This window comes from Hemicordylus capensis, chromosome 4 (assembly GCF_027244095.1).
Source record: "Hemicordylus capensis ecotype Gifberg chromosome 4, rHemCap1.1.pri, whole genome shotgun sequence".
Lineage (NCBI taxonomy): Eukaryota > Metazoa > Chordata > Lepidosauria > Squamata > Cordylidae > Hemicordylus > Hemicordylus capensis.
This window is the reverse complement of record NC_069660.1, coordinates 150,043,119-150,070,418: the sequence shown is the minus strand read 5'-3', so window position 1 is coordinate 150,070,418 and position 27,300 is coordinate 150,043,119. Positions and strand designations below refer to the sequence as shown.

Genomic DNA, 27,300 nt, shown 5'->3' with positions numbered 1-27,300 from the left:
TTAATGTGTTGATTTTTAAATATTGTTTTAAATTTTGTACACCACCTAGAGATGGTGTACATATCAGGCGGTATAAAAATATGATAAATAAATAAAACAAACCAGCTTGAATTGAACATGAACACAAATTGGTAGCCAAAGACAAGATCGTAATATTGGAATTTTATGATCCAGTCAGCACACTTCACTCAATATCACAGCATCTGCACTTTGTTCGAACTGAAGTTTCCATTCTATCTTCGAAGACAACCCCACATGGACTTCATTACAGTAATCTTATCTAGATGTTATGAGGGGGTGAATGATGAAAGCGGAAGCAGTGGAAACTCACTGCTACCATCTGGCTACTCAGGAGTAACATCAGAGCTAGGAGCTCCCCCATGCTGCAAACTTGTTTTTTAAGAGGGAGTAAGACTCTATATAAAAACAGGCTGTAAATCTACTCCTAGAACAATGGAATCCCCAAACAACAATACAGGCCTGTGAGAGGCCAGCTCGCACCCTGTGTTTGCCCGATGCTGCGCCTCTCCCCCCCCACGCCCCCTGAGTCTGACATCAGATGCAGGGGTGGGGTTTTGCTCAGAAACGGGGCACGCCCCCCTCTCCTGAGCAAATTCCCAGCCAGCACCGCATTCGCAGCATGGCCAGGAGTGGCTCTCCCTGCTTGCTTGCTTGCTTGCTTGCTTGCTTGCTTGCTTGCTTGCTTGCTTGCTTGCTTGCTTATTTATTTATTTGAAATCATTTAAAATATTTCTATACTACCCAAAATTGTGTCTCTGGGCGGTTTACAATTAAAATAATTTAAAACATTAAATCAATAAACAAATTTTTTTTAAGATTGTGAGCCCTTTGGGGACAGGGATCCATCTTATTTATTTATTATTTCTCTGTGTAAACCGCCCTGAGTCATTTTTGGAAGGGCGGTATAGAAATCAAATAAAAATAAAATAAAAATCATTTAAAAGATTAAAAACATTTAAAACCCAGTATTAAGATTATTTAAAACTATAAATCTAATTAAAAGCCTGGGTGAATAAATGTGTCTTCAGCGCCTTTTAAAAAGTTGTCAGAGATGGGGAGGCTCTTATTTCAACAGGGAGCGCATCCCAAAGTCCAGGGGCTGCAACGGAGAAGGCCCATTCCTGAGTGGCCGCCAGATGAGTTGGCGGCAGCCGCAGGCGAACCTCTCCAGATGATCTTAGGAGGCAGTGGGGCTCATGGTGAAGACAATGTTCTCTTTAATACCCAACACCTAAGCTGTTTAGGGCTTTGTAGGTACTGACCAGCACCTTGTATTTTGCCCGGAAACATATTGGTAGCTAGTGCAATTCCTTCAACACAGGAGTAATATGGTCTCTCCTAGATGACCCAGAGACCAACCTGGCAGCCGCATTCTGAACCAACTGCAGTTTCTAGACTACATACAAAGGCAGCCCCACATAAGTACATTGCGGTAATCCATCCTAGAGATTTCCAGCAGATGTATCACCGTTTTGAGGTCGTTCATCTCAAGAAACGGATGCAGCTCGCGTATGAACTGAAAATAATAAAAAGTACCTCTGGCCACCGCCTCAATCTGGGACACCAGGTTCGGATCCAGAAGCACCCCCAGACTGCGTACCTGTTCCTTCGGAGCGTGACCCCATCCAGAACCGGCAGATCAAAATCATCTCCCGAGTTTCAACCCCGCACAACAAGTACCTCCATCTTATCTGGATTCAGCCTCTATTTGTTATCCCTCATGCAGTCCATTACTGCCTCCAGGCAGGCGTTTAGGGAGGTTATGCCTTCTCTTGATGATGTTGACATGGAGAAATAGATTTGGGTGTCATCAGCATATTGATAACACCCTGCACCAAGTTTCCTGATGATCTCTCCCAGCAGTTTAAAAGGCAGGGAGACGCATTCCCGACAAGGCTGGGAAGCCAGCACTTGTTTACATATATTTAGTGTCAAAAGTAATCTTTATGACTACGTGACTCAATTTTCTTACATGTGTTGGTGAAAAAAAAGATCTCACATTGACAAATCTCTGCTTTGTTCCAAATCAGACCAAGTCAGAATACTGATAGTTGGTTTTGTTAGTTGATACATAGTATGATATAACTTGTTCAAAATGAGTAGACCAACAGAAAGAGGAGGGGAGGAGTTATATGTAAAGATTATATCCACGTATACAGAAATCCATTAATCCAAGCATGAAATCCCAATTGAAAGTGTCTGAGCAAAAATAAAAGGGGAGAGAAAAATAGGCAACACCATTGTGGAAGCTTACTACGTACCACTGTTAATGGAACTGCTCCAGGGTGACTGGCAAACGTCCCTAAATGTGTTTGGGCTTATGTGGGGGAATTAGCAAGCTAAAGTGAAGCAGTTCCACGTCAGAATAAATTTGTACGAAGTTCTGGTCCCAGGGAAATGAACTGGCAGAGAGGTTGAAGTTCAAAATAAAGTAAGGTTTTATTTGAGGTTTTAGGGGTACAGTGGAATAAGAGAATTGATTAAAGCAATATTACTACTCAAATATGTTACAAAGATTAACCAAATACTTACAAAGAAGCAATTTAGCTTGGTGTCTGAATTTAGTGACGTCCAGGCTGGTTGGAGAAAAGAAGGCTGTAGAGAAACAGGTTTTGGATTTAAGAAAGAGCAGGGATAGGAAGAGCCTAGAGGTGCACAGTGATTATCATACAACCTCATCCTTCCGTTTAGGGGCAGTTGGACCCTCATGGCTCAGATGTAGCTGAAGGATCTCTCTCCTCAGGGATGGACCAGGAACCAGGAGGTCGTAGTGGAGAACCAAAATCAGCTCAGGGGTTAGGCAGCAGGGGTAAATCCAAAAGGTGTCTGTCTTCGCATAGCCAACTTCTTGTAGCAGTGAGGTGAGCTAGGTAGATTGGACCAGCAAGGAAGGCCTGTCTGGAGGCTGAGACTCGGAATGGCACAAAGAGCAAGACATGGCCTGGTATTATGGCTGGTGTCAGATCAGTTGCCCAGACAGTGAGTGACTCCATGGTATAGAGACCAAATGAAGCACAGTGGCTTATGAAACTAGGGCCAGTTATAGCCCAAAATGGGCCCTGAGGTGAAATACCAGCTGCTCCTTCTTCCTGAGAAGGGAAATTCTGGTGCGTCTCGAAAGGATCCAAGTCTTTGCTGTACTTGAGTAAAACACAATGGCATGAATGATCAAGAACAACTTGTATGTAAATGTACTAAATGGACATGCAAAGACGGTATCTGTTAGGTCGGAAGGACCAGGTGAATCCATCATTAATTTTAATGAGCACATCTCCTGAGTTCCTATTGACCATTAGGGTTTTTTTATGATGGGGAGAGAGTAGCGTTCACAGTGCCTTATCTGCTCTCCTGCGGAGATTATTCGTGTTAGCTTGTTTGAGGCAACCACAGAGGAGGGGGAAGTAAAGGGTCAATCTTTGGACAGAGAGATGTTGAAAGTGGAGCTAACTCAGGTCAGCTTAGGCATTCTCAATAGAGGGAAAGGTGCAAGGCAGATCCCCTTTCAATTTGCTTGGCAGCTGGTGAATCTGGGGGCAATCATTTCACTGCCTGCTAAGTGACCTGTTCCCACATGCCAACAAATGTGGAGCCTATGATCCCGTGAGGCTCCTGAGCATGTTAAGAGTGGGGCATCTTATAGAAGTCTGATTGCTTAGAATGAAAATGCTAATCATTTTTTGATCTCCCTTGCTGACAACCTCATCTTTCAAAAGGTGGAAGAAGGGGGAGGTCAGCTCTCCTGGACTTAGTCCTTACCAACAGGGAATAATTGATTGATGAAGTGAAAATGAGGGGAACCCTGGGGCAAGTGGCCATGCCATGTTGGAATTTATTATTTTAAGTGGAGGAGAAACCTCATGAAGTCAGATGTGTACCCTGGACTTTAATGAGCTTAAAAGGGGATTGAATAAAATTCCATGGCTAGAAATCCTTAAGGAAAAAAGAGTTTAAGAGGGATGGGAGATTTTGAAAAGTCAGATACTGAAGGCACAATCACGAACAATTCCAATGAGAATCAAAAATGGGAGACATCACAATAAAACCTTCCTAACTTCAAGAGCTATTCAACAGTGGAACAGTCTGCCTCATGCATTGGTAGACTCTTTCTCCTTGGAGGTTTGCAGGCAGAGGCTGGACAGCCATGTATGGGGGAGACAACAGGAGTTTCCTGAATTGAGCAAGAGGTTGGACTAGAAGGCCTCCAAGGTTCCAACCCTAACGTTTCACTATCCTGTGGTTGCATATGAATCCTTCAGACTGAAATCAAACTCAGTTCTGTGATAAAAGGTCAAATGCAATGCTGTTACAGTTTACTCTCTCAGGAGCTTGATGTATTGGTACCTTTTTGTACTACCTATGTTCTGAATTTGTGTGTGTCTGTGTCCCCCCCCCCCCAAAAAAAAGGTTTAAAAAATGAAATTATTTCCATAATGGCCAAAAATACAATGGGGTGGAATAATGGCACTCAACAGATATTTAGTATATCAGAAGTGAATTAATTATTTTTTTCCAAACACATACCACTTGTTAGTAATTATATGCTCCACCCGGTAATTAATCTTCCTGAAAATTAAACCTTTGCTTTATGAACAAATCTCATTGTGTTGGCACCGAGAGAGTTATAGAAGCAGACTTGAATTTCAGAGTCTGTACTGTGCTTGCCTTGGATGACATTATAGGATAAGCAGACTGTCTGATGGGCGTTCTGGCTGTGTCTGTCATACTCTGCATGTCAAGCAGGCCATCAGCTGCCACAAAATTGCCACATCACCTTTTTATAAATGGCATGTCTGAATCATGCCTCCGTTAACTCTGCATATGGCTTTATCTCAGAGGGAGAAGTTAGGAGACCCAGCCTCCTTCACACTAGCCATTCTCCATACAGTCCTGTCTGATATTTGCATGGGTACACAGTGGGATTTATGAGGAGGAAGACTAAATATGTGTAAAGGTAGTTAGATTCATCCCTTGTTAACTTCGCTTTTTCCTTTCCATCTTCATGTTGTGTCTTCAGGGCAGGGATCTGACTTCTTGCTTGTTTTTCTGTAAGCAAAATAGACACTGGTGCAATGTAAATCATAAATTGCTAATTGGGCTGTGGCAGACCTTTAAAATATTTGGAGCTAGGAGCTGAGGATGCATTCTTGCTTTGATTATGAGATGTAGCTTTTTTAAAACAATCATGGTTAGTTTTGCATTCTTTCAAAGTAGTTGTCTCTGATTTTTACTTGAGTTTCCTTGAAAATTCTCACATTCTAGATTTGGGATCACACTCTCTTGCTTTCTTGTTCTAATGGCTGATATACTAATATACATATACAACAAACCGAGATGTGGGTTTTCTCGAAAATTCTGAATTGGAAATTTTCCCCATACAAATTTCACCTCATTTGCATAACATTTGCATTTGTCTATGAAAATAATAGTATATGAACTTCCATGATGCCATAAATAGATTATTTACTTTGGCATGTTATTTGACATATTCATATGGTATTCCCAGACTATGGGAAACACCTATATTGGGCAGCAGCGATATGGGAAGATGCTGAAAGGCATCATCTCATACTGCGTGGGAGGAGGCAATGGTAAACCCCTCCTGTATCCTACCAAAGACAACCACAGGGCTCTGTGGGCGTCAGGACTCAACGCCGACTCGACGGCACCCTTTACTTTATTACAAAAATACCTCCACCATATTAACCCCACTCTCCCCACTTTCATTTTTGATGGAATGCGTACACACCTAGAGGACCCCCCTACGTACACCCCTAGAGGACTCTCTTTCAGAAAGCACTCCCTCCAATCATCGGGGGAGACCTTCCTCCACGACCAGGGTGCTCGGCCTCCTATTTCCAACCCTCTTGGCTCGCCAGAGGAGGGGCTTCCAATGCTGACCACCCCACACAGCCCTCCTCCTCCTCCTCCCCTACCCCTGGTATGGGAGACGGAGAGTTTAAACGTGGAGCCCCTGCCAGATGTTTCGGCTGGGGTGCTCCTGCTGATGCCGCTGCTGCTGTCTCCTGTCCTAGACAGAGGTTTACCAGAGAGACCAGCCTCTTAGTGACTGGCTGCCCCTCTGCTGGAGCAACTGGGACTGCCTAATTCGCCACCAGGACCCTTCAGGCCTCCTGTGTGCCCGATAGTTGTGAGTAGCACATTGGTCCCTGGCGTTCCCCCTCCTGCCCAATATTGTTAATTAGCTGGGTGATTTCTTTTCACATCAAATGGCCGAATTCTGTAAAACTAATCTACAAGCCCTGCTTATTTCCAGGGCTAGTCGCCACCACTCTAGGTTGACCTCTCCTGATTCAAGTGCTGGCAGGCAACCTATCCCAGCTAATGAGAGGGGCCGTTTCCTTCCTCACCGAAGGACACCTAGATGGAGAAAGAGGCCTAGATCCCCCTCTCCCTCCTTCTCTTCTCAAGGGGCTTCTTCTCCTAAGCGCCCTTCCCCCCAGCATTTGCCTTCTGTTCCGTCTAGGCCCCTGCCTTCTGCTGTCCTGGCGATTGTGCCTGGCCCTGCAGTACCTGATCCCATACCCAGAGTTATTCCTCCTGCCAGGCCTCTCCCATCTGATGTGCACCCACTGTCGGTGGGTCGTCCTGATTCTGACCTGGAAGAGAGAAAAAGTGGAAATATTGAGGCAGCTGACTCCGTCTGATAAAGAGGAAGGGGAACTCTCTGATGAGAATGCTGTTGAGCCCCTTCCTAGCTCCTACTGCCTTTTCTCTTCCTCCGACTTTGATGTGATGTTGTCTAAAGCTAGGCATGCTATTAATGATGTCTCTCCTATTGATATAGCACAGACTGCGCCCTCTCTTGAGCACAATGTTTTTCCTTCCTGCTCAGCTCAGGCGCTACTGTTCCTTTCCCATCCTTATTCCAAGAGGTTATGATGGTGGAATGGGCCTCGGGGGTGGCAGTCCACTGTTCCCTCTGGTTGAAGCATTGGAATGTGGATTCAAGGTCCTGGCTCAACCTTTCGGCCTCTCTCTTTTCAGGTGCATGACTCTTTGGCGAGGTGTTGTATCCTGTCCTCATTGAGACTAGGGACAAGAAAAAAGCCCTGCCTTCCAGTTGTAGGGATTTTCGTAAGCCTTTCCGTGCCGGGTCTCAGTGCTTTCGGCCCTTTAGAGGTCTCCAAAGGTCTAACTTCTCCTCCCCAGGGACAACCGAGGTTTCTCTTACCGTCCTAACTGACGCAATCAGTGGCAACAGTGAGGTGGGGGATCCACCAGGGGACGTTCCTACAGAACCTTCCCCTCAGCCTCTTCCCTCCTCACGCAAAAACAATGACAATGAAACAAGGGTGACTTCGGGACTTCTACCCTCAGTGGGAGGCCGTGACTCAGGATCACTGGGTCCTCTCTACCATTGCACATGGATATGCCCTGGATTTCTAAGCACAGCCTCCAGATCAGGTCATCATCTCTCCCAGAACCACCCTACTAGACAAGCAGCAGCGGATGCTTCTAGCCATTCAGCATCTTCTTCTGATCAATGCCGTCAAACCAGTGCCGTCGATCAAATTATGGCAAGGCATTTCTTTGCTCTTGTTTCTTGTGCCAAAGAAAGACGGGTCTTGGAGAGTGGTGCTGAACCTGCATTCACTCAACCGGTTCATACACAAGCGGAAGTTCCACATGGAGTCTCTCCGGTCTTTCAAGGAGGCGATTCTATCTCAGGACTTCCTGGCTGCCATCGATTTGTCCAAGGCCTACCTTCATGTGCCAGTTCTTCCCAGTCACCGCTGATTCCTCCAGTTCTGCTATTACGGGCACCACTATCAATACAGGGCCCTACCCTTCAGACTGTCATTGGCCCCGAAGGTATTTACCAAGATTATGGTGGCTCTGGTGGCCAGCCTCCGGACGAGTGGGATCCACATATATCCATATTTGGACAATCTGCTCATCCAGGCATGCGCGTTTCCACTAGCCCAGGACTCTGTGCAGCACACCCTGTCTGCCCTGGCCTCCACAGGTTCATAGTGAATCATCAAAAAAGTCACCTGGTGCCTTTGCACACCATTCAACATCTGGGGGCCATTTTCAATATCCGTCTCCTGTCTGTCTCCCTACCTCCAGACTGCCACCAGAAATTGGCGCTCCTCACCTGCCCACTTCTGCAGGCTACATCTGTGGACCTGATGTTGCTGGCCCAGCTGCTCGGGCTGATGATCTCTTGCCTTGAGTGAACCCCTTTGACTTGCTAGCACTCCGAGCCTCTGCAGTGGCACCTCCTCCTGTTCCAGGACGACATCATGACCCATGTCCACAAGGAGATCTTCCTGCTGCCCGAAGTCCATCAGTCCCTCAGGTGGTGGTTATCCCCTGCGTTACTAAAGGGTCTTCCTCTCATGACTCCAGTGTGGGTTCTGATAACCACGGATGCCAGCCTGTTGGGCTGGGGAGCTCGTTGCAACAGCCAATATGCACAAGGCATGTGGTCATCACAAGAGAAGATGAACAACATCAACTGGCTGGAGCTTCGAGACATCCATCTGACCCTTCTCAAATTTCTTCCTATGATCCACCAGGCCGATGTCCTAGTCCTCACGGACAATGTGACCACCAAGTCACACGTCAATCATCAAGGAGTCTCCCGCTCCTGGGCACTCATGGAAGAGTCTGACAAGATGTTCCTTTGGGTGGAACAGCACCTTTCATCACTAGTGGCAGAACATCTCCAGGGCACGGCCAATACCCAAGCGGATTGGCTCAGTCAGCACACGATGGACCAAGTAGAATGGTCACTCCATCACGAGGTCTTTCTCCAGGTAGTGAGGCAATTCAGTCAGCCAGTGGTGGACCTCTTTGCCTCCCCGCTCAATCACAAGGTGCCAAGGTTCTTCTCTCACTTCCTCTCACTCCACGCAGAGGCAACGGACGCACTGACATCACTTTGGCCCCCCGGCCTGCTGTACACATTTCCTCCCACTGGTGATCGGCCATCTCATTCACAGTGGCTTCATCTGACCGCCTGGATCTTGAATGCTCACTATTAGCTCAGAAGGGCTACTCTCCTGCGGTCATGGCGACTATCTTGGCATCAAAGAGACCATCCATGAACCGCATTTACCAAACTTCATGGGTGGCTTTTTCCAGATGGGCCCACAGAAGACGTCTCTCCCCTCTGTCGGCAGGAGTTCCCGAGGTACTTGCCTTCCTCCAGTCGGGCCTTGAGATGGGACTTCGGACGAGTACTCTGAAACGACAGACCTCTGCCCTCTCTTCAGTTCTACACCTTCACTCCAGAACTTCCTAGCAGCTACATTCCCATCTATAGAGATTCCTAAAGGGAGTGTCCAACTTGGTGCCACCTCTGATCCATAGGTTTCCCACTTGGAATCTTAATAAAGTCTTCAATGCCCTTACAAAGGCGCCTTTTGAGCCCTTGTCAGAGGTGGATCTCCGTCATCTTTCACTCAAGGTCCTCTTCTTGGTGGCTATCACCTCGGCTCGCAGGGTGTCTGAAGTGGGAGCCCTATCCGCACGGAAGGAGTCCTGTATTTTTCAATCTGATGCTGTCATCCTAAAATTGGACCCTGCTTTCTTACCCAAGATAAGAAAGGCCTTTCACTGGTCTCAAGACATCGTCCTCCCCTCCTTCTGCCCTTCGCCGAGCCATCCAAGAGAAAAATTGTGGCACTCACTGGACATGAGATGTGCCCTCCGCATCTACTTGCGTAGAACTAGACAGTTTCGTCACTCTGATTCGCTCTTTGTTTCCTTCCAGCAGGCTTCCCTGGGAGCCAAGATTTCCAAGGCCACAATCGCTTCGTGGATAAAGAACTACATTTCTGTGTCATATGAGTCTCTCAATCTTCCTCACCTTTGGATATTACCGCACATTCCACTAGTAGTGTGGCCACCTTTGTGGTTTGTGCACCCTTGACTGAGATCTGCAAGGCGGCCACCTGGTCGTCTATTACTCCCTTCATAAAACCTTATAAAATCTCTTCATTCCATGAGTCTCAGGCGGCTGTGGGCCGTACCGTACTACAACAAGTGGTCCTCTCTGTACCCACCCAACTTCTTTAGCTTGGGTATGTCCCACACTTTTGGAGGATGACCTCCTCGGGCTGTGGAAAAAGTAACATTGCACTTACCGTGAAGGGTTCTTTTTCACAGCCAAGGAGGTCATCCAGCCCGTCCTCAGATGCTGATCTTCTTCTCTGGGGGTGCATTTCTGTCATTCAGGGAGGCGCGTTCTCCTGGGTGGAGGCGACCTCTAGGGCGTTAGCTTTGCTGGCTAATTTTTTACTTTACTGTTTTCCTCCTGCTTATTTTTATACTATAACTAATCCTTTCCTTTTCTATGAGACCATGTCAGTCCTGGAACTGGTGCTGGGTTGCCTCCCATGCTAAGGGGCTAGCCACGCCTTCAAGTTCTCTTATCGGTCCTGTCTTGGAGCATGGTCGGTTCACAACCTGCACCTTTAGAGGATGACCTCCTCAGCTGTGAAAAAGAACCCTTCACAGTAAGTCCAATGTTTCTTTCTGCTCTGCTCTTGATGGGAAGGAGCAAGAAGCAATGCAGAGCTCCAAAAGTCATTCTTCTGGCTTCTGAGATTTCAACAAGCATTGCTCACTTTGTTGCTTTTTAAATAAGAAGTGGAAACCAAGGTTCTGAGGAAGTTTAATTCTGTGCCCAGTACTACATTCTGCATGTTTCCCTGTGTTTATATAGACCAGAGTATAGAATTATACAGTCCTAGTGGCATAAACCTTGGGTTAGGGAAGTATAAAAATGCACTCAATCAATCAATCAAAATCTCTTTCTTTCTCTCTCTCTCTCTCTCAAACAAGAGAAGGGAGATCTGTATTCATCGTAGCAGGGGAGAAAGCAGCTGACCATGCAGAGTGTAGCTGAATTAAACTAGTTCTATGTCATTCAGTTGGTTATTACATTTCATTGTAAAGTTTATCTTTTCCCAGTGTGCCATACCCCTGTCTGTGAAACACAAACCCAAATTCCTAAAGTTTTCTATGAATTTAATAACTGGGCCATCTAACACATGCACACACAAAAAAGATCAGAACACATCCTCTTGGCCTGCTGTGTCCTCTGGCATTGCAAAAGTGTCTGACCTTACTGTGTATGTTCAGCATTTACGCTCCCCTGAGGCAGGGTCTGCCGTCTTGTGTCCTGCACCACACAAATGCACTGACAGCACTTTGCCAACAACTAATAATAGTATTTTTTCCAATCTTGCACACTACTGTGAAACATAGTCTCAATGACCTGGGCCTCATGGTATTGCAGAGTTAATGGAAGTAAATTATCTGACCTTCTGCCTGGAGAGAAGTGAAGCGGGGGATGGATGTGTGAAACCTGGCCTGGGAAATGTCAGTATATACTAGAAATTTCAAATGAGTTTAATGTAAAGAGTTACTATGCTAAATCTGAACTCTACAGAAGGACCTTTCAGGGTAAAGCTGTAAATCATGCCGACTTTGCTCTCATGAGTACTTGATTGTTTCTATGAGCAGCTTTGTGAAATCCTTGTGCACAGGCGCTTGTCTGTCTGCTGGGCTAGCTTCTCTCTCTCCACCTGGGCAGAGATGCAGCCAGACTATTTTTAGCTGTTCTAAAGTCTGCTATAATGATGCCCTCTGGTGCCTATGCTCCAGTACCCTCTGTTTTTAAGAGAAAGTCCTTTCCCCACTGGTACCCTATCCCTGCCAAATTACTGTCTGTTTCCTCCCAATTTTGCCTTTCGGGGGGATTTTGGGGGTGCTAAGTATTGCTATTGATACGAGTTCTTAGGAGCCATTCTTGAGGTTTCAACCTCGCCCCATCAGATCTTAAAATAAAATCTCTGAAGTTGTGTTTCTGCAGAGCTAGAGTGCATAGGTGTAGGTATGGGTGTATCAACTAATCAGAAATTTTAGTTGATTAATAATTTGTCCGTTAATTGATTTTAAAAGCATGCTTATTGTCAAATATCAGTATAGATGACTTGAGTTCTTGCCTTCCTGTAGTATATTAAAGTACAAAGAAATTATCCCTTTAACATTCAACCTCATCAAAAAGAAATGATAAAAATCATTTCTGCCCTATCTGATAAAAATTGGCCCTGACAATTAACCAAGTAAAGCTTTTGTTGATTCAACTAAATTAAAGGTCCCCCTCTTATTTTTAAGGGCTGTTGGGGGCGGGGAATCCCAATAATGAGTAGGTGGCAAACTATGTTCCTGGACATGTTCCTTTTGTACACTCAGCAGACTTCGGGAAGATGGGAGCATCTTCTGCATGCGATATTAGAATCTTTTGCCAGTGTTGTCACATACATGACACTAGATCTTGAGTTGATGCTTTCTCTTCATTTCTGAAAGTGGCAGCCTGAAGCTTGGCATAGGACCTGTGTATCTAGCAACCAGTGTCGTCCTTTTGTAAATACATCTGAGCCTCTCAATACACTGTTCTTTCTGTGTTTCAGCATGCACATCTCTGAAAGCCAACAAGAATTTTTCAGAATGCTGGATGAGAAAATTGAAAAGGTAAGAATAACTCAGCAAATGTTTCCATGTGGCAGCTATGGAATACAGGATATTAGAACTTGTAACCCTGTGCTAGGAGCGAAGACTGCATTTAGGGTTTATAACTGGCATAGGAAAAGTGTTCATGTTATGATATTCTCATGCTAATTGCGCTAATCATTTGCTAACTGATAAGTTTTGCACACTCGCGTTACAATATGACCAGTCTCCATGGATTTGCAACAGCAAGAATCACAACAAAAACCAATCTTCACTTAGTTGGCCATCGTTTAAATTGGGTGTGGAAACTCACACCTCTTTTGCCACCTTGTAAATGGTAACAGGTAAAAAGGAAAGGACCAAGGCAGGTATTTAGCAGTGAGAACAACTTAGTTTGGGAAGAATATTTTGTTCATGTAGGAATGGTTGTTTTGGTGCCATACCACGTGAACCTGCATCAAATACATCTCAGTTTCAGATACAGGAGTTCAGGGCAGGGCAAAATAAAGTATATAGTCAGAAAGAGCCAACTTAGCGACAGTCTTAACGTTGCTTATATCAGCTAGCAACCCTGACTTGGAAGCTTTTGTAATCACTTGACGTGCTTTGGTATATTGGTACAGGGTGGCTTCCTTGGTTGCTGTGTCTGTTCTTCCTGCAATTTCTTCCAGAGCAATGTTGAGTGTAGCACTTAGCAATAGCACTTACATTTATATACCGCTCTATAGCTGAAGCTCTCTAAGCGGTTTACAATGATTTAGCATATTGCCCCCAACATTCTGGGTACTCATTTTACCGACCTCGGAAGGATGGAAGGCTGAGTCAACCTTGAGCCCCTGGTCAGGATTGAACTTGTAACCTTCTGGTTACAGGGCGGCAGTTTTACCACTGCGCCACCAGGGGCTCATTGTAGTAGAGTGTAGATGGGATATTGCTCCAGTTACCAGCTCAGCCCGCTATGGGCTCAAGTCCTGACTTTCAACTCAGCAAGTTCAGTTTTTCTTTTTCTTTTCTGTTGGTGCTCCTTGCCTTTTAAATTATGGAAGCTGAAGAATTGTTCTGAGTGTATCACATAATCATTCTGGGAAGCAGTATTGTCATGATCTTAGGTAACAAAATAAATTTTGACCACTAGTGGAAGGAATAGAGTCAAGAACTGCAAATGCATTCCTTGTTTTACATCCGCAACTGCAAATAATATTAATCCTCAAAGCTGGAGTTTTCTTAAGTGGAGGGGAGAAAATTGGTCTTGGTAGCTGCTAAATGAAGCATTTTGTAAGAGCATTTTATATTTGCCCTTTCACCCAGGTGAAATTCCATGTGGAATTTCAGTTTCTTTCCTCTTGGATTGGAAAGCCTTTTAATTCAATACAGTATTTCAGAAGTTTGGCTGTGTTCCGTTTTGGGACTAATGGGCAGAATTTGTGGTGAACTTTCTGTGCAATTGATCCATGAAGAACTCTGTTTTTATGTTCACCTATGATATACTTGTCACAGATTTCACTGAGTTTTCCAGTTCATCTAAAAAGCTGTCATTGCAGGTGCCTGTCCTAAGAATAAGCACATGGCTAAATAAAACATTTAAGCACACTGACTGACTTTCTGACTAAATTTTTTTGAAGAAGTCCCATTGAAATTAAAGGACAAGTTAAGCATGACTTCATTTAATCAGGCTGTCAGCCACTGCTTTTATTTCATGTTTACCTTTCCAGTGGTAAAATCCATATTGTAATACATTAAAGGATGTTGTGATGTGGCCAAGCCTCAAGCAGTGATTGGTTGAGCTGTACTAATGGCATGGAGGGATGGAGCAGGCAAAAATAGTTTCTGGCTGCTGTTGGCTCGGATGGCATCTCAGGGCATGTAGAATGGCCTAGGAAGAGAAGAGTAGAAGAACCTCAAGAAAAGCAATAAGTTAGGAAAGCCTCGGGAAGGTTGTGTGTGCTACAGAATGCGTGAGAGGAAGACCATAGGGAGAGGCATGAGAGGGCAAACACAAGAAGTGAGAGGTGGAATGAAGAGCTAGCTGTACATCGTCTGACGTGCAGAGGGGAGCAGGCCGAAATCACACTTTGATTTGACATTTACTCTGCTCCTGTAGTCCCCACCGAATTGCAGATGCTGCACTAAATATAGTAATAATTGGCATGAGATTTGTGAGCTATCTTTTTAAAGGCATAGGCTACCATTTAACATAGAGCAAGGCTCACTTAAGCCCACTGAATTCAATAGCATAAACACCCCCTACATGTGTGTGGTATTGTGGCCATATTAATCTTTAGGTATCTGTTCCCAAACAGTGTCTGTGGGATGCCTTCCATTCCCAGAAGCTATCATGATCCTTAGTACTACTGGCAAAAGAGAAAACAGTTGATTGATTCTTTTTGCCTTTTGAAGAAGTTGAATAAGGAATGAGAGCTTGGCTTTTGTTTGTTCTAAGGAAAGGCCATTTTTAAAATTTTCTTTTCATTCTATATTCCATTTTTTCCTCTTATTTGAGGAATTCCACCTTTCTCAGTTTAGTTCAGTGACAGTTCTCTGTTGTTAATTGGTTATCTTTTTACACCTAGCAACAAATCGAAATGACTGAAATTACTGATGGATGTGCAATAGCAACAAGTTAGGCATTTAGAAGAGGTGCATGAATGTGAGCTACTATGAGATTAACAGGTTATTTCAGTTTATAAACAGTATGAAATGAATCCCAGAAGGCTTGCCACAGAAGTTATGGATGCATGTCAGGAACCACGTACTCACCTCTTGCAATGAGACAAGTCATTTATTAATGTCTACTGTAAAATAACAACATTTTAAAAACCCCATAAGGACTATAGCTGCAGCAGTAAAGAATACCACAGGAGACCAAAGGTTGCAGGCACTCTCCTTGGCTTCTTCAAAAGTCTTCTATAACACTTAAAGAACTGCTATAGAACATTTATTCCATTTGAAGACGAAAATGATTATGCAGATTCTGCTGCTGCTGAATAGCTCTTCTTACCACATGAAGGATGCTTAATTCCTGAGCAAACTACTGAGAGGGCCTGTAGCTTTTGTTCTTCTTCTGTTGTAAATCAATCCCAACTTCTTAGATAACCAGCTGAAATACTATTGCTAAATCCGTCTAAACACAGTATACGATAGCTCTGTAAGCATAAAGTTATGATAACCCATCCCTAGCCACACAGCTGAGATACAGACTGCCATTTCAAATTAACTGATTTCAGGATCAAAACACCCAAAACATTCAGATGAATGGAGACATCTACTAGCAGCCTTCCTGCTGGTATGCACATTTGGGATTTAAAAGAGAGGGGTCACAAGGTTGGAGAAAAACAGCACTGATGTGGATATAGGTGCTTGGATGATGTGATCATGATAACTAACTCTGAACACCTTGAGAAGGAAACCAGTGCATAAGAGGGCGTCTTGCAACCTTCAGTCTCCATCCATTTGGAACCAGCTTCAAATCCACAATCCTCATTTCAGCTTCTCGAATAACTAACTTTGTTTTTCTACACTTTAATGACAGTTGTACATCTGACAGTTGTTTACTATCAGATGTAGTGAACATTTCAGATTCCCTTGCCTTCTTTCCCTTGTGTGCAAGAGGAAGTTGGATCCGGTATCCTGCCACTGTTAGAATCCTGGGCTTTGTGTGAAAATGGGGTCCATCCTGCTATTAAGATAGATATAGAAATCCAGAATAAATAACAAGACCAGTGAGAAGGAAGCTAAAATATCCAAGATAATCAAGGAGCTAGATATTTAGGGAGAGCTGAGCTTCAATATTTATTTTAAATAGAATTCACCAAAGCATAGCCTAAATCACATGAGACACTTCCCACTAGAGAATGGAGAATTTATAATAGCATCAATTAAGCCTGAGGAATGAGTCCCAATAGTCAATTAAAGGGGATTGGGTCAGAAGGACAAGTGTAATTAGCTTGACCTCAGAAATCAAAGCATGAACATTATCTTCTGAAACCATGAGCATGAGATGCAACAAAACAATGAGAATAAAATATTGAGGATTCTTGGAGAATCACCACAGGCGACAGTTCTCTGAAGCAAATTAATTAGCCTCAAAAAGAATGCTGCTAAATTCATGCAGGGCAGTATGAAATGTGCTCTTTGATGTTGGAAGACAGCCCTATCACAAGGCAAGATCCAGTTACAGATTTGGGGTACTGTTAAGGGTGGGAGATTGGCAGATATGACCCATGGGGCTCAATCCACTTGGAGGTTCTACTGTGAAATCTCCCATTTGATGAAGCTTGTGTTCGAGAACCTCCTTGATGGATTATGCCCTGTCTTAACTAATGAGAGTGGGAGTAGTGTTTAGATTTTCCTTCTTTGCAACTGTTTTTCTTGTAGTGAGGGTTGTTCCTGTTTGTTTGGGGTATGGGGGGAAGCGAGAGAGAAGCTATTTCGGGGAAGGGAAATGCAGGTGGAAGGAAGGGTGCAGCTCTGTCCGTCCTATATTGTTTCTTAGGTTTGGTGGTGACCCAGCTGCCATTCTGCCCAGTTTGGCCTTAAAAGAATGATAAATAAGGGCAATACTTCATTTCAGCGAGCGTTCAACTCCAGCTTGGGTATGTTCACGCCAAAGCTTTGTTGCAGAATATTAAAGAGATTGTCTCTCCAAGAGAGAGACTTGCTGCAAAATGCAAGGATTGATTCAGACTTGAACTGCAGACCTGTTCACACAACCATCTCTCTCCACTGCTGTGCATAGTTTACTTCCAGCTGTGGATATCATGCAGAGGTTGTGTGAAGTGTACAGTTAGATTTTTGCATGCCTCAAGGGCAACTCTTCACACACCCACAATGATGGACAAAAGTGGAATCCTCACAAGTCTGTTCTGTCTCTGGATTGCCTCTTTGGGCTTTCTTAGAGCTAGAAACTCTGTAGAGATGAGAGAGCAGTTTCTCCTAGTGCCGCCCCCCTATAGAAGCACAGCACACCGCACCACTGGCTGGAGCTGCCTCTTCCCTATGTTCTGAGAGTGGAGGAACAAATGTGGGGCGGCCAGTGGAATGCAATGATAATGGGCGTGTTCAGCTCCAGCTTGTGAGTAGTTAGATGGATATCACCCTGATTTGTATTTGTTTTTAATTTGTAGGCTTCCTTATGCTCATGATGAGGAAGTGAAGGGAATTAAACTCTTTTCAAAGGGTAGTGTTGGGGTCAAATTATAAGCACTTGTAAGAGATGTATGTGCATGTGCATGTGCACCGCCTAGAGATGTACGTATCAGGTGGTATAAAAATATGATTAAATAAATAAATGTACACCATTGTTTTGAAGGCTATGTTGTCGTCTGTAATGTTGTGCCTAATGAAGGATTTTCTCTTCCCACATAAATCTGTGATTACAAAGATCTGCCATCATTGACTAATGTCGACAAAAGTAATCCCGTGGCAGTGCCTCAGTAAGCCTCTTTATTTGGTGAAACCATGAGCAAGACACATGATTGGGAGGCCAGTGTAGTCTTTTGTACTACATGTATGTGGTAGGACTTTTGCTGACTAAAATAGATGTCAGGGCAGGGTCGGATAGGGTAAATAAAAGTATTAAGTAGAAGGGGATGTGCTCTAAACACATTCATTCATTCCTTTGCTAAAAATGAAAGCTAATTCCATGTGTATGTGAACACTTGTGTGCATTTTATTTCCATACTTTCTGGGAATGATAAAACCAGGAGTTCCTTTTGTAGTGAGCCACCTTTTTATTGCTTCACACTTTGGGGAGCTATTCATGAAAAAAGCCGGTGTGTCTTCTCAGTTCTTTTTGTGATAGTTAAAAGAGAGACTGTTAATTTGCACAGTTACTTTGATTGCACTCGGCCACCCATCCCCTTGCTTTGAATGATACCTAGAAAATGGAATCCCATTGCTATATGTTAGTGCGATAGAAGACACTGTGTTGGCTTAGATCCATAACTGTTCTCCCCAGCCTCAGCCTATGGAAGACCTTTTAGCTGTACAAAAGAGTCATTTAGCTTAGGGACTTCTGTATTTTTGTCGTGTCAGTTTGTTTATTAACCTGCCATTTCAAAACAGTAAAGCAGCTACTAAAAGGATAGCATAAAGTGCATACAATATCCTGGTATGAACATTGGCATGATTGCGGTTCTTTGCTGCAGAAAATGGGGAAGAGAGGAACCTGCTGTTCAGCTCAAATTGACTCTTTTGTGTATACTGCTGTAAGGAGCAAATATGCCATAACTGTGCCTTTATTTACATGCATGGATCTGTACTTAAGTGTTTCTATGAACTTACAAGGTGCAGAATTCAAAACAGAAACAGTTATTTTTGAGATTGTGGGTACAAAATGTTAGTATTGTAAATTATCTGGATTGTCTGTGTACTTTTTTTTTTTTGTAACTTTGAAGAATCATGTAAGCAGGAGGGTGTTTTCCTTCAAAGTATCAATCAATCAAAATGTATTACAGCCAAAGGGACAATAGTAAAGTACAACTAAAATAAGTATATTGCCTCAAGTTTGGAACAAAAGTTATTGTTCCATTAATTTTAGAATGGTATATGATTGCACCAATGACAAAATTAATATGAAAGCATGAAGTGGTAAAGAAGGAAATAATCTTAGTGGAAGTTGGACTATATTTGTTAAATAGTGGAGTGACAAATATTCAGATCTTATTCATGTCCTGTTCTCATTATGCACAGTCTAAAAAATGCCTGCCTGAGATGCAAGTCATTCCTTTGTATTACTCATATGTCATTTAGGAAAATATATCATGATTGTGGCTGCAGTTTTAATCTAATTTGCAATTTGGTCTTATATGATTGACATAATTTGAGATCACTTTCATGGACCTGGCCAGAGTTAAGCTATAGTTGATGACTTACTCTGCATGTATTCACTTGCTCTGCAATGTTCCAATTCTGAAGTGACTCTTCTCAAACAAGAAAAAAAAAACTTGAGTCAATCCTCAAAAAGGGTTAAATCATCAAGATTGGAAGTGCGAGTGAATTTGGCCTTCATGTCTCCTTGTTTTCAGCCATTCGGATTTGTTTGTTTTGCCATTGCATTTTTCAATTTTTTCTCCAACTTCAACTAAAAAGAACTACAAAGTTTTTCTTACAATGAAAACTGTGATTCTTAGTTGTCCAATGCAGCCCGTGCAAAGTAGTAAGAGAGCTGACAAGGTGCATAAAAAACAGAGCAGAAACTTGAGCTGAAGTCCAATTCAGAGAATAATAATTCCTTCGCTTTTGCTGTGATGACGATTCCCTTGCCAAGGAACTTTCATAAACACAAGTGCTCGGTTGACTGTGTGTTCCTGCCTGTTCATGCCTTACAGGATTGTACTCTGGAAGCATTTCCTTAGGTGGATCTTTTCATGCACACCTTCTCTACTCTCCATCCCACTTCTAGGGTTAGAAATATGTTTTCCAAAGGAAGGTTTTGCTTCTTTCAAAATGTGAGAAATCATGATGCATGGACCTATGCACAAAAACTGGGCAGCCTGTCTTCAGGAAGGTTTTCTTCCCATCTTCCTGTCTGGTGATTTGGCTAATGCCTGTTTCTTATGTCTGTGCTGTGGAGCAAAAGTGAAAAATAAATCCATATTGAAACTTGGAAGACTACAAAGCAAAACAGATCTTAGGAAGGTTCTGTGATAGTGTGCTGTATTAAAATATGGCATTATGCTAGTTGTTAATTCAATTAATATCTTCAGCCATGATCCCTTATATTTTTCATGGTAGCTGCTTTTGGAAATTGGCTGTGCTGAAGAGCTGCTCGTCACGCTTCAGGAAGACGTGGGCTGTATCCCTTATTTCTTAGCCTCTGTGTGTTCTCATTCTCTCCTCTCCCTTTTTTCAAGTTCTGTTGCTGCCTACGCAAAGTAATTGGAAAGCTGACAAGATGCTTTAAAAAGTAGAGCAATGGCTTGAGCTGAATTCCGAGCCAAGAAATAATAATTACCAGGGGTGCACAAATCCAAGCCCCTGCAAAAATGGTCCCACCACCTGGGTTGCTGAACAAGGTCAGGAGGCAGGTTTCTCCACCTCCCCTGCCGCCCCACTGGACTGCTCTTTACAGGCCCTGGCAGCTGCTGTCTCCTAGTTCCTAACTGCAGCATGCAGCCATTCACAGAAGGAAGGCTTTGGTTTCCAGGTAGGCTGGAGTTCTGGTACCTCTCAGTGATGCACGGTCTGCTAGAAAAGGAAGGGGAGAGGCTGGAGCACAACAGAGAGAACAAGGTGTCTCCATCTCCCTCAAACTGACTCCCAAGAAAATCCAACTTCCTCTCCAAAAACTCTTCCAAAAAAGAGTTTTGCAAACTCTTTGCACCCCTGTCAGTTGTTCGTTAGGATGACCTCTCCCTTGATAAGCAACTCCCCCGACCTCCGATACAGGAGCATAATATTAACAGTAACACATGTTCTATAGTGCTTGAAGAGTATTCAAGGCATTCTCTTGTGCACTCTTTCATTCATGCTTACAAAAATCTTTTGATTATTATTTCCCACATATTGTAACTGTGCCATTGAGCTGATTGCAATTGCCCACTGAAGGAGTTCATCGCTCAGATGAGATTCAAGCAGCAGGATTACCTCACGCTCTCAGCCCCTACACTACAAGAGGCTCTTTTGGAAGTAGGCAGTCATGTGTGGCCTGATAAGGAAGATATGAACCTAAAGTATCTGATCACAGTGTTTAGGTAAAAGTAGGAAAGGGAGTGGTTTTCCATAGACATCTAGCATATGGATTTTGCTAAGTACCTTTATGAAGCACCATATCTTGACAAATAGTCACTTGCCATGTTTCCAAGTGACCAGACAGGGAAGCTTGTTCCCGGACCCCCAGCCCCAAAAGACACAGAGACATAGCATTGGGTAAAGAGCCACAACTTTATTAACGAATAACATCAAGGCATAGCGGACTGTAACAAGGGGATTAATCCCCCTTAACCAACAGTGCGGGCCTAACGAGGCCGGGTTAAGACTCTCTCGTCCTTCCCCGCCCCTGCAAGGGCGACACACCTTGGTTCAGGAAACACGCAGGTGCAACCTGCCTGTCTCCTTCAAAGCCAACCCCTTTTGTGAAGAAGCCTGGATACTCCTAGGGCTTCACCCACCCTGGACCGCTCAGCCCAAGGGTTGGCGAAGTCCTGAAGCCGGTTTCCTGGCCAACCATTCTCCCTGGGCCTCACAAACCACAAGGGAGCGATTGACCAATCCACCTTTAAAATATCCAAAGGTGCTCACTGATGTTATATCCCTGAAATCACCACCCAGCCTGCACTGTTCCCACCACACAGGGAGGTTAGCCTAGCTTGACCTCCCTGCCCCATACCTTTCCAAAAATCCAACAAGCCCCCTCCGAATGTTTTGGATATACAAATCACAACCCATTTCAGACAAATGAACCCCATCAGGGCGAAAGAGTTCCGGGGAATGGGCCAAAAGCCTGGGCTGAAGCAACACCGCCCGCCCCCCGCCACCAATCTGCCAATTGTAGCAGAGGTTTTGCACCGTGCTCTTTCGATGCCCCGAACATTCTGCACCCCCCTCCAAACCCTGCATTGCAGCCAGCTAATCCAAAGGATGTGAACACCAGGAATCCAGCCCTTCAAAACAGAAAAATCAGAGGAGGCTTGCTGAATAAGTGAGAGGCCAGTTTGCTTGCCAAGATCATTTTCACCTAAATGGACAACGATGAAATTGGGGCTAGAGAACCTAGCTATATGATCCCAAATGGCAGGGAGCAACTGGCTCCAAACCATACCCTGCATACCCAACCAATAAACAGAGGCACACTTCCCCAATCCAAGCTGGGTGCCCCACTGAGAGGTGCTGGCTCTCAAACGCCCAAAAGACCAACGAATGGCCACAAACAAGGATCTGCATTGGGGCCGCTGCCCCACCAGCACCTGCCAAGAAAACAAAATGTAAACAGTGACAACAACCATTTCAACTAGCGCACATAGCGCCTAACTACAGTGTATTTCCACCGTCCAATTCGCTGAACCACATCCTCCCACATCCCCATGCTTGCAGCTGTGGTAGCAGCCCCAATCTGGAAGGAATGCAAAGTGAGCCCACCCATCGGGACCTCTTCCATCACCAAGGCCTTCCTAATAACCACCAAGAACTGATACTGGGTCAGGGGATCCTTACTCTCGTGCATGAAAAGGTATCCACCCCTAACAGGCCCCAGCTCCACATCGCGCCTCAAAGCCACCACCGGGCAAAATGTAGGATCACTGGCTGCAGCCAGCCGGACACCCTGGCCCCCTCTGGTCTGTCTTGGAACGGCATAGAAACAGCCACGCTTCCCCATTGGTCAAGGACAAATCAGCAAGCTGTAAGCACTGGTCTCTAGGGAACGCCCACTCTGTGGCAGAATCTCCGATGGCCTAAAGGCCCCCCAAAAAGCCACCAGCATGGCTGCCTGAAAAAGGAGGACCTCCCATGGTGACCCGCAACAGCCCGGCAAGCACCTGACCAGCACCGCCACCAGATCAAGGTTAAATGGCAGCCTGCTGTCCTTGGCCACAGGGAGTCCCCGGGACCAACCCTCCAACATCCTTTGCACCCTGGGGTCACTAGAATGGTCCTCCACCCCCCTGGCTTGTGCCTCAAAGGACAATGCTGCCACGTAGCCACCTAACGTGGACACTGCCCGCCCCGCCCCATGTAAGTGGACCGAAAACTGCAGTAAATGCACTACCACTAGAGGCCACTCCTCTTCTAAGCCCGCCAATTTCTGAAAGCTGGAGAAAGCAGCTATCCTAGAATTATAACTTGCCCTAGTGCCCAGCGCCAATGAAGCAGCTATGGCCTGCTGGGCCTCTGCTTGCCAAGATGCCACAGAAAGGCAGGCATGGGATCCGGAGCTGACTCGGGCGCTAACTCCCTGAACCTGTCCACCTGAAAGCGAGACATGGCATCAGCAATGTCATTCTGGATCCCAGAAACATGGCAGGCCAAAAACAAAATGTTGGCCCTAAGGCACTGCAGTACAAAAACCCTCATTAACCCCATCACCCTCTTAGAGTGGGAGGTTTGAGAGTTGACCACCTGGAGTACCGCGTGGTTATCGCACCAGAACCGAACCATGGAATTGGCAAACTCCGTAGTCCAAAGGTGCACTGCCACTACGATAGGAAAAAACTCCAGGAAGGTCAAGTCTCGCATTACCCCCTGCTGCGCCCAATCCTCAGGCTAGCGTGCCGCGCACCACTGGCCCCTGAAGAACACCCCGAATCCCACGCCACCCGCAGCATCCGAATGCACCTGCAGGTCGGCCTCAAGGAGCTGTTCACCCCTCCAAAATGAAACACCATTAAATCCCTGCAAAAATGTCTCCCAGACAGCCAAGTCTGCCCTAACACCCTCTGTAATGTGAACCCTGTGGTGTGGGGCACGAGGCCCCATCATGAGATCGCAAATGCGCCTCAAAAAGCCCCTGCCAGGAACTGCAACCCTACTGGCAAAGTTAAGGTGCCCCGCCACCACCTGAAGCTCCCTCAGAGTGGCCTTACGGGCACGCCCCAGAGCCCTAACTAAGTCCAGCAGGACCCCCCAACTTATCCTGTGGCAAACGAGAGCAACCCGCCAGGGTATTGAGTTCAATTCCCAAAAAGGACAGCCGCGTGACTGGCCCTTCCATCTTGTCCTTGGCTAAGGGGACACCCAGGTCCTGCGCCAAATCCATAAAGCAACACAGCAGGTGTTGGCATTCAAAAGAATCGCCCCTCCCTGCAAAAAGAAAATCATCTAATTAATGAGCCATGAATACGAAGCCTGCCCTCTGCCTCACCGCCCATTCCAGAAAGGTGCTAAAAGCCTCAAAGGCCACACATGAAGTAGAGCAGCCCATAGACAAAGCACAGTCAAAATAAAATTGACCCGCGTATGCGAAGCCCAACAAATCAAAATCTAAAGGATGAACAGGCAGCAGGCGGAAGGCAGACTCTATATCACATTTGACCAATAATGCCCCAACCCCACGGTCCCTGACAAAATAGACTGCTGCATCAAAAGAAGCGTAGCGCACTGTGCAGAGCGCATCCGGGATTTTGTCATTGACGGAAGAACCCCTAGGGTGTGACAAATGGTGGATCAAACGGAATTCCCAGGGCGCCTTCTTGGGCACCACTCCCAAGGGAGAAACCCTCAACTCTGGGAAGGGGGGGAAGGCAAATGGCCCCAGCACCCTAAATGGCCCCAGTCCACCTCCTGCACTGTGCAGAGCGCATCCGGGATTCTGTCATTGACGGAAGAACCCCTAGGGTGTGACAAATGGTGGATCAAACGGAATTCCCAGGGCGCCTTCTTGGGCACCACTCCCAAGGGAGAAACCCTCAACTCTGGGAAGGGGGGGAAGGCAAATGGCCCCAGCACCCTAAATGGCCCCAGTCCACCTCCTTCTTAAGCTTTTTAATGACAACAGGCCCCATGCCCACTACGGATTTTAGGTTGCGGAACATAGCCGGTACTCAGCGAGAACTACAAGGAATTCGAAAACCATCCCTGAAACCTGAAATTAAATAAAGAGCAGCCTCCCTATCCGGATAATCCAACAGCAAGCACTCCAAGACCTCAAGCCTGATTGGGTTGGGGGCCTTCTCCCATAGGGGGTGGAGGGGGACCCCCTTTCTTAGTGCCACCTCCCCTGAATTTCGATCCTGCTCCCCCAGCCTTGGCCCTGGGGAAGATGGAACTCGGATGTTTAGCACCACAGAGCCCACACGCGTGTCTGAAGTGACACGCCAGCCTGGAGCAACAGCCACCATTGTTAAACTCCCAGCAGACCAAGTGGAGTTGAACCCACTGTTGGCCCGCTGCCGCGACAGATGAAGCTGCATGTGCCCTAGAAAGCAACAGTCCACTGTCTGAGCAATCACCGTCGACCGGGCAGGAAGGAGACATAATCACTAGCCAAAGCTCTTGCAAAGGCATGTCCCAGGGAAGGGTGGGTCTAGTGCTGCACGCATTCGAAAACTTTCATCATATCTAATCCAGGCTGAGCTGGAAAAATCTGAAACAGCCCAGTGAATAATATCCATGTATTTAAGAAGCACAGGCCCCCTAGCAGGCTGAGCCTGCAATATCACCCCCATATAGATTGTGAAGCTGGATAGCCAGTTATTCCAAGTTTTTTCAACTGGCTTATGCTTTGTGGCTTCATGCTCCTTACATGACTCACCTTCCTTATGTTTTACCTCCGTCTCCCTAAACAACAAACTAAATATGTCCACGTATTCTCCTTTTAAGATCTTCTCCCTGGTAGCCGGGAGCAGATGGTCACCTAAGGGCAACCCCATTGTACCATAGGGGGCATGCTGGGGCATAGGCAAGATCCCCATGGGGTAAAACCCCAAACCACCAGCGACACCCGTGGATGTTGTTTGTAGCGCCACTGGGCCCACGGCCAAGGGACCCAAGGGGAACCTGTTACCTAACCAAACTTGCTCTGCAACCCCTGGAACCCCCATCGTGAAACCCGCAACCCATGGCTGTGCGTATGGTGTCCATAATGAGGCAGATATGGCAGATATCGGCCAGGGCAAAGAAGACCACTGGCCGGTACCACTGGGAGGTGTAGGTGCAACGGGCTCACCCGGTGCAGTAGGTGTCGGCGGATCCGAAGGCCCTGGCAACACTGGAGCCGCGGGCAGAGGGACCACCGGAACAGGAGCGCCAGGAACCGCCAATCTAGGATCCTCTGGATCAGCAGGAACAACAGGGCTAGATGGGCCCTCATCCCCCTCCAGCGCTTCCAACCTGTCGGAAATAGATTTTAGTAAGTGCGTCCTAGCAGCCCCACAAGTGTACCGAGGAACCTTCTTGAGTGCGCCTGACGGGCCAGCACCCTTATCAGAGGGAGTGGCCTTGACTTTCTCTAAAGCTTCCATCTGGTTAATCAACCCCCGAATAAGGACCATTTCGTCATCCTCATCATCCGATGAGGAGGAGGGAGGAGCAGGCCACTTGGGCTGACGAATAGGCCACCCACCAGTCTTACCTTTGGCTTTCTTAGGCATCTGCCTTAGTAAAATCAACCCAGTAATAAGCAGAAAAAACTCAGTCCCAGCCACCAGGGGGCCGTCAACCACTCTGCAGAAAAAAAGCCAAACCAGGCCTGTCGCCACCAGGGGGACGTGAACACTTTGCTGAAAAAGCCCAGCCAGCCACCCACCACCAGGGGGCTGATAACTGTTGAAAAGGACAAACCAGGCCTACCACCACCAGGGGGACATGAACACTAACCACCAGGGGGCCATTAACTGTTGAAAAGGCCCAGCCAGGCCACCCACTGCCAGGGGGCCCCTTAAAATTGCTGCTGACAATGCCCACCCAAATGATAAAGCCCTACAGGGCTAGCCAATCCCTCAAAGAGGGGGAGAGGAAGGTGGCCCACGCGGCTAATGCTGCCAACCAAGCCCACCCAGCTATGAGCCCAACCCCCACCTGTGTCCAAGCACACACACACACCAACGACCTCTAATGGGGCCAAACCAGGGCCGAAGCCCAGACACGCTGCCGCCCAAGCAGCACTGCAGTGTAGGAGCTTCATCGACGAGCTCCTACACTAACTAACGTCGAGCCCAGACTGAGAGACCAGGGGCGGGAACCAAAGACCAACAGTCCCAGGCCCCACCCCCAAACCACCTCGGGCCAATCAGAAGGCTCCACTTTGGGGCCCAGGACAGAGCAGGGCCGAGACAAACCCCCTCCCCTCTGCACGACGCCTAGGGGAGGGACATTCTGTAAATATGAAGACAGTCGATTCTGGGTCCTTTTATTTGC

The 27,300-nt window shown here is 46.0% G+C and overlaps 2 protein-coding genes across 8 annotated transcripts in view; one reads left to right on the top strand and one right to left on the bottom strand.

Moving 5' to 3' along the window:
* C4H1orf21 (chromosome 4 C1orf21 homolog) overlaps nt 1-27,300 on the top strand; it is a 207,135-nt gene that overhangs the window by 173,491 nt on the left and 6,344 nt on the right. For all 6 annotated transcript variants that reach the window (XM_053246629.1, XM_053246633.1, XM_053246634.1 and 3 more), the window contains one exon: nt 12,471-12,531. In XM_053246629.1, the coding sequence (XP_053102604.1) occupies nt 12,471-12,531 (61 nt within the window). The remainder of the gene's footprint in view (nt 1-12,470; nt 12,532-27,300) is intronic.
* On the bottom strand, nt 14,267-27,091 carry LOC128323459 (non-homologous end joining protein Ku-like). Of its 2 annotated transcripts, XM_053246628.1 has the most exons (3): nt 26,986-27,091; nt 26,111-26,274; nt 14,267-14,383 (listed from the first exon to the last, which is right to left on the bottom strand). In XM_053246628.1, the coding sequence occupies exons 1-3, from the start codon at nt 27,065-27,067 to the stop codon at nt 14,300-14,302; spliced, it is 330 nt and encodes a 109-aa protein (XP_053102603.1). In that variant the 5' UTR covers nt 27,068-27,091; the 3' UTR covers nt 14,267-14,299. The 2 variants fall into 2 exon arrangements, with proteins under 2 accessions (XP_053102603.1, XP_053102602.1); XM_053246627.1 differs by lacking the exon at nt 14,267-14,383 and adding an exon at nt 22,039-22,415 and having other exon boundaries at nt 26,111-27,091.

What these genes read in the sequence shown, in the direction of transcription:
- LOC128323459 (XM_053246627.1), bottom strand. Translation starts at nt 26,534, where the DNA reads ATGCCTAAGAAAGCCAAAGGTAAGACTGGTGGGTGGCCTATTCGTCAG. An exon ending in GCCGACACCTACTGCACCGG is followed by an intron (nt 22,416 to 26,110) that starts GTGAGCCCGTTG and finishes TTTTCTTGGCAG; the next exon opens with GTGCTGGTGGGGCAGCGGCC.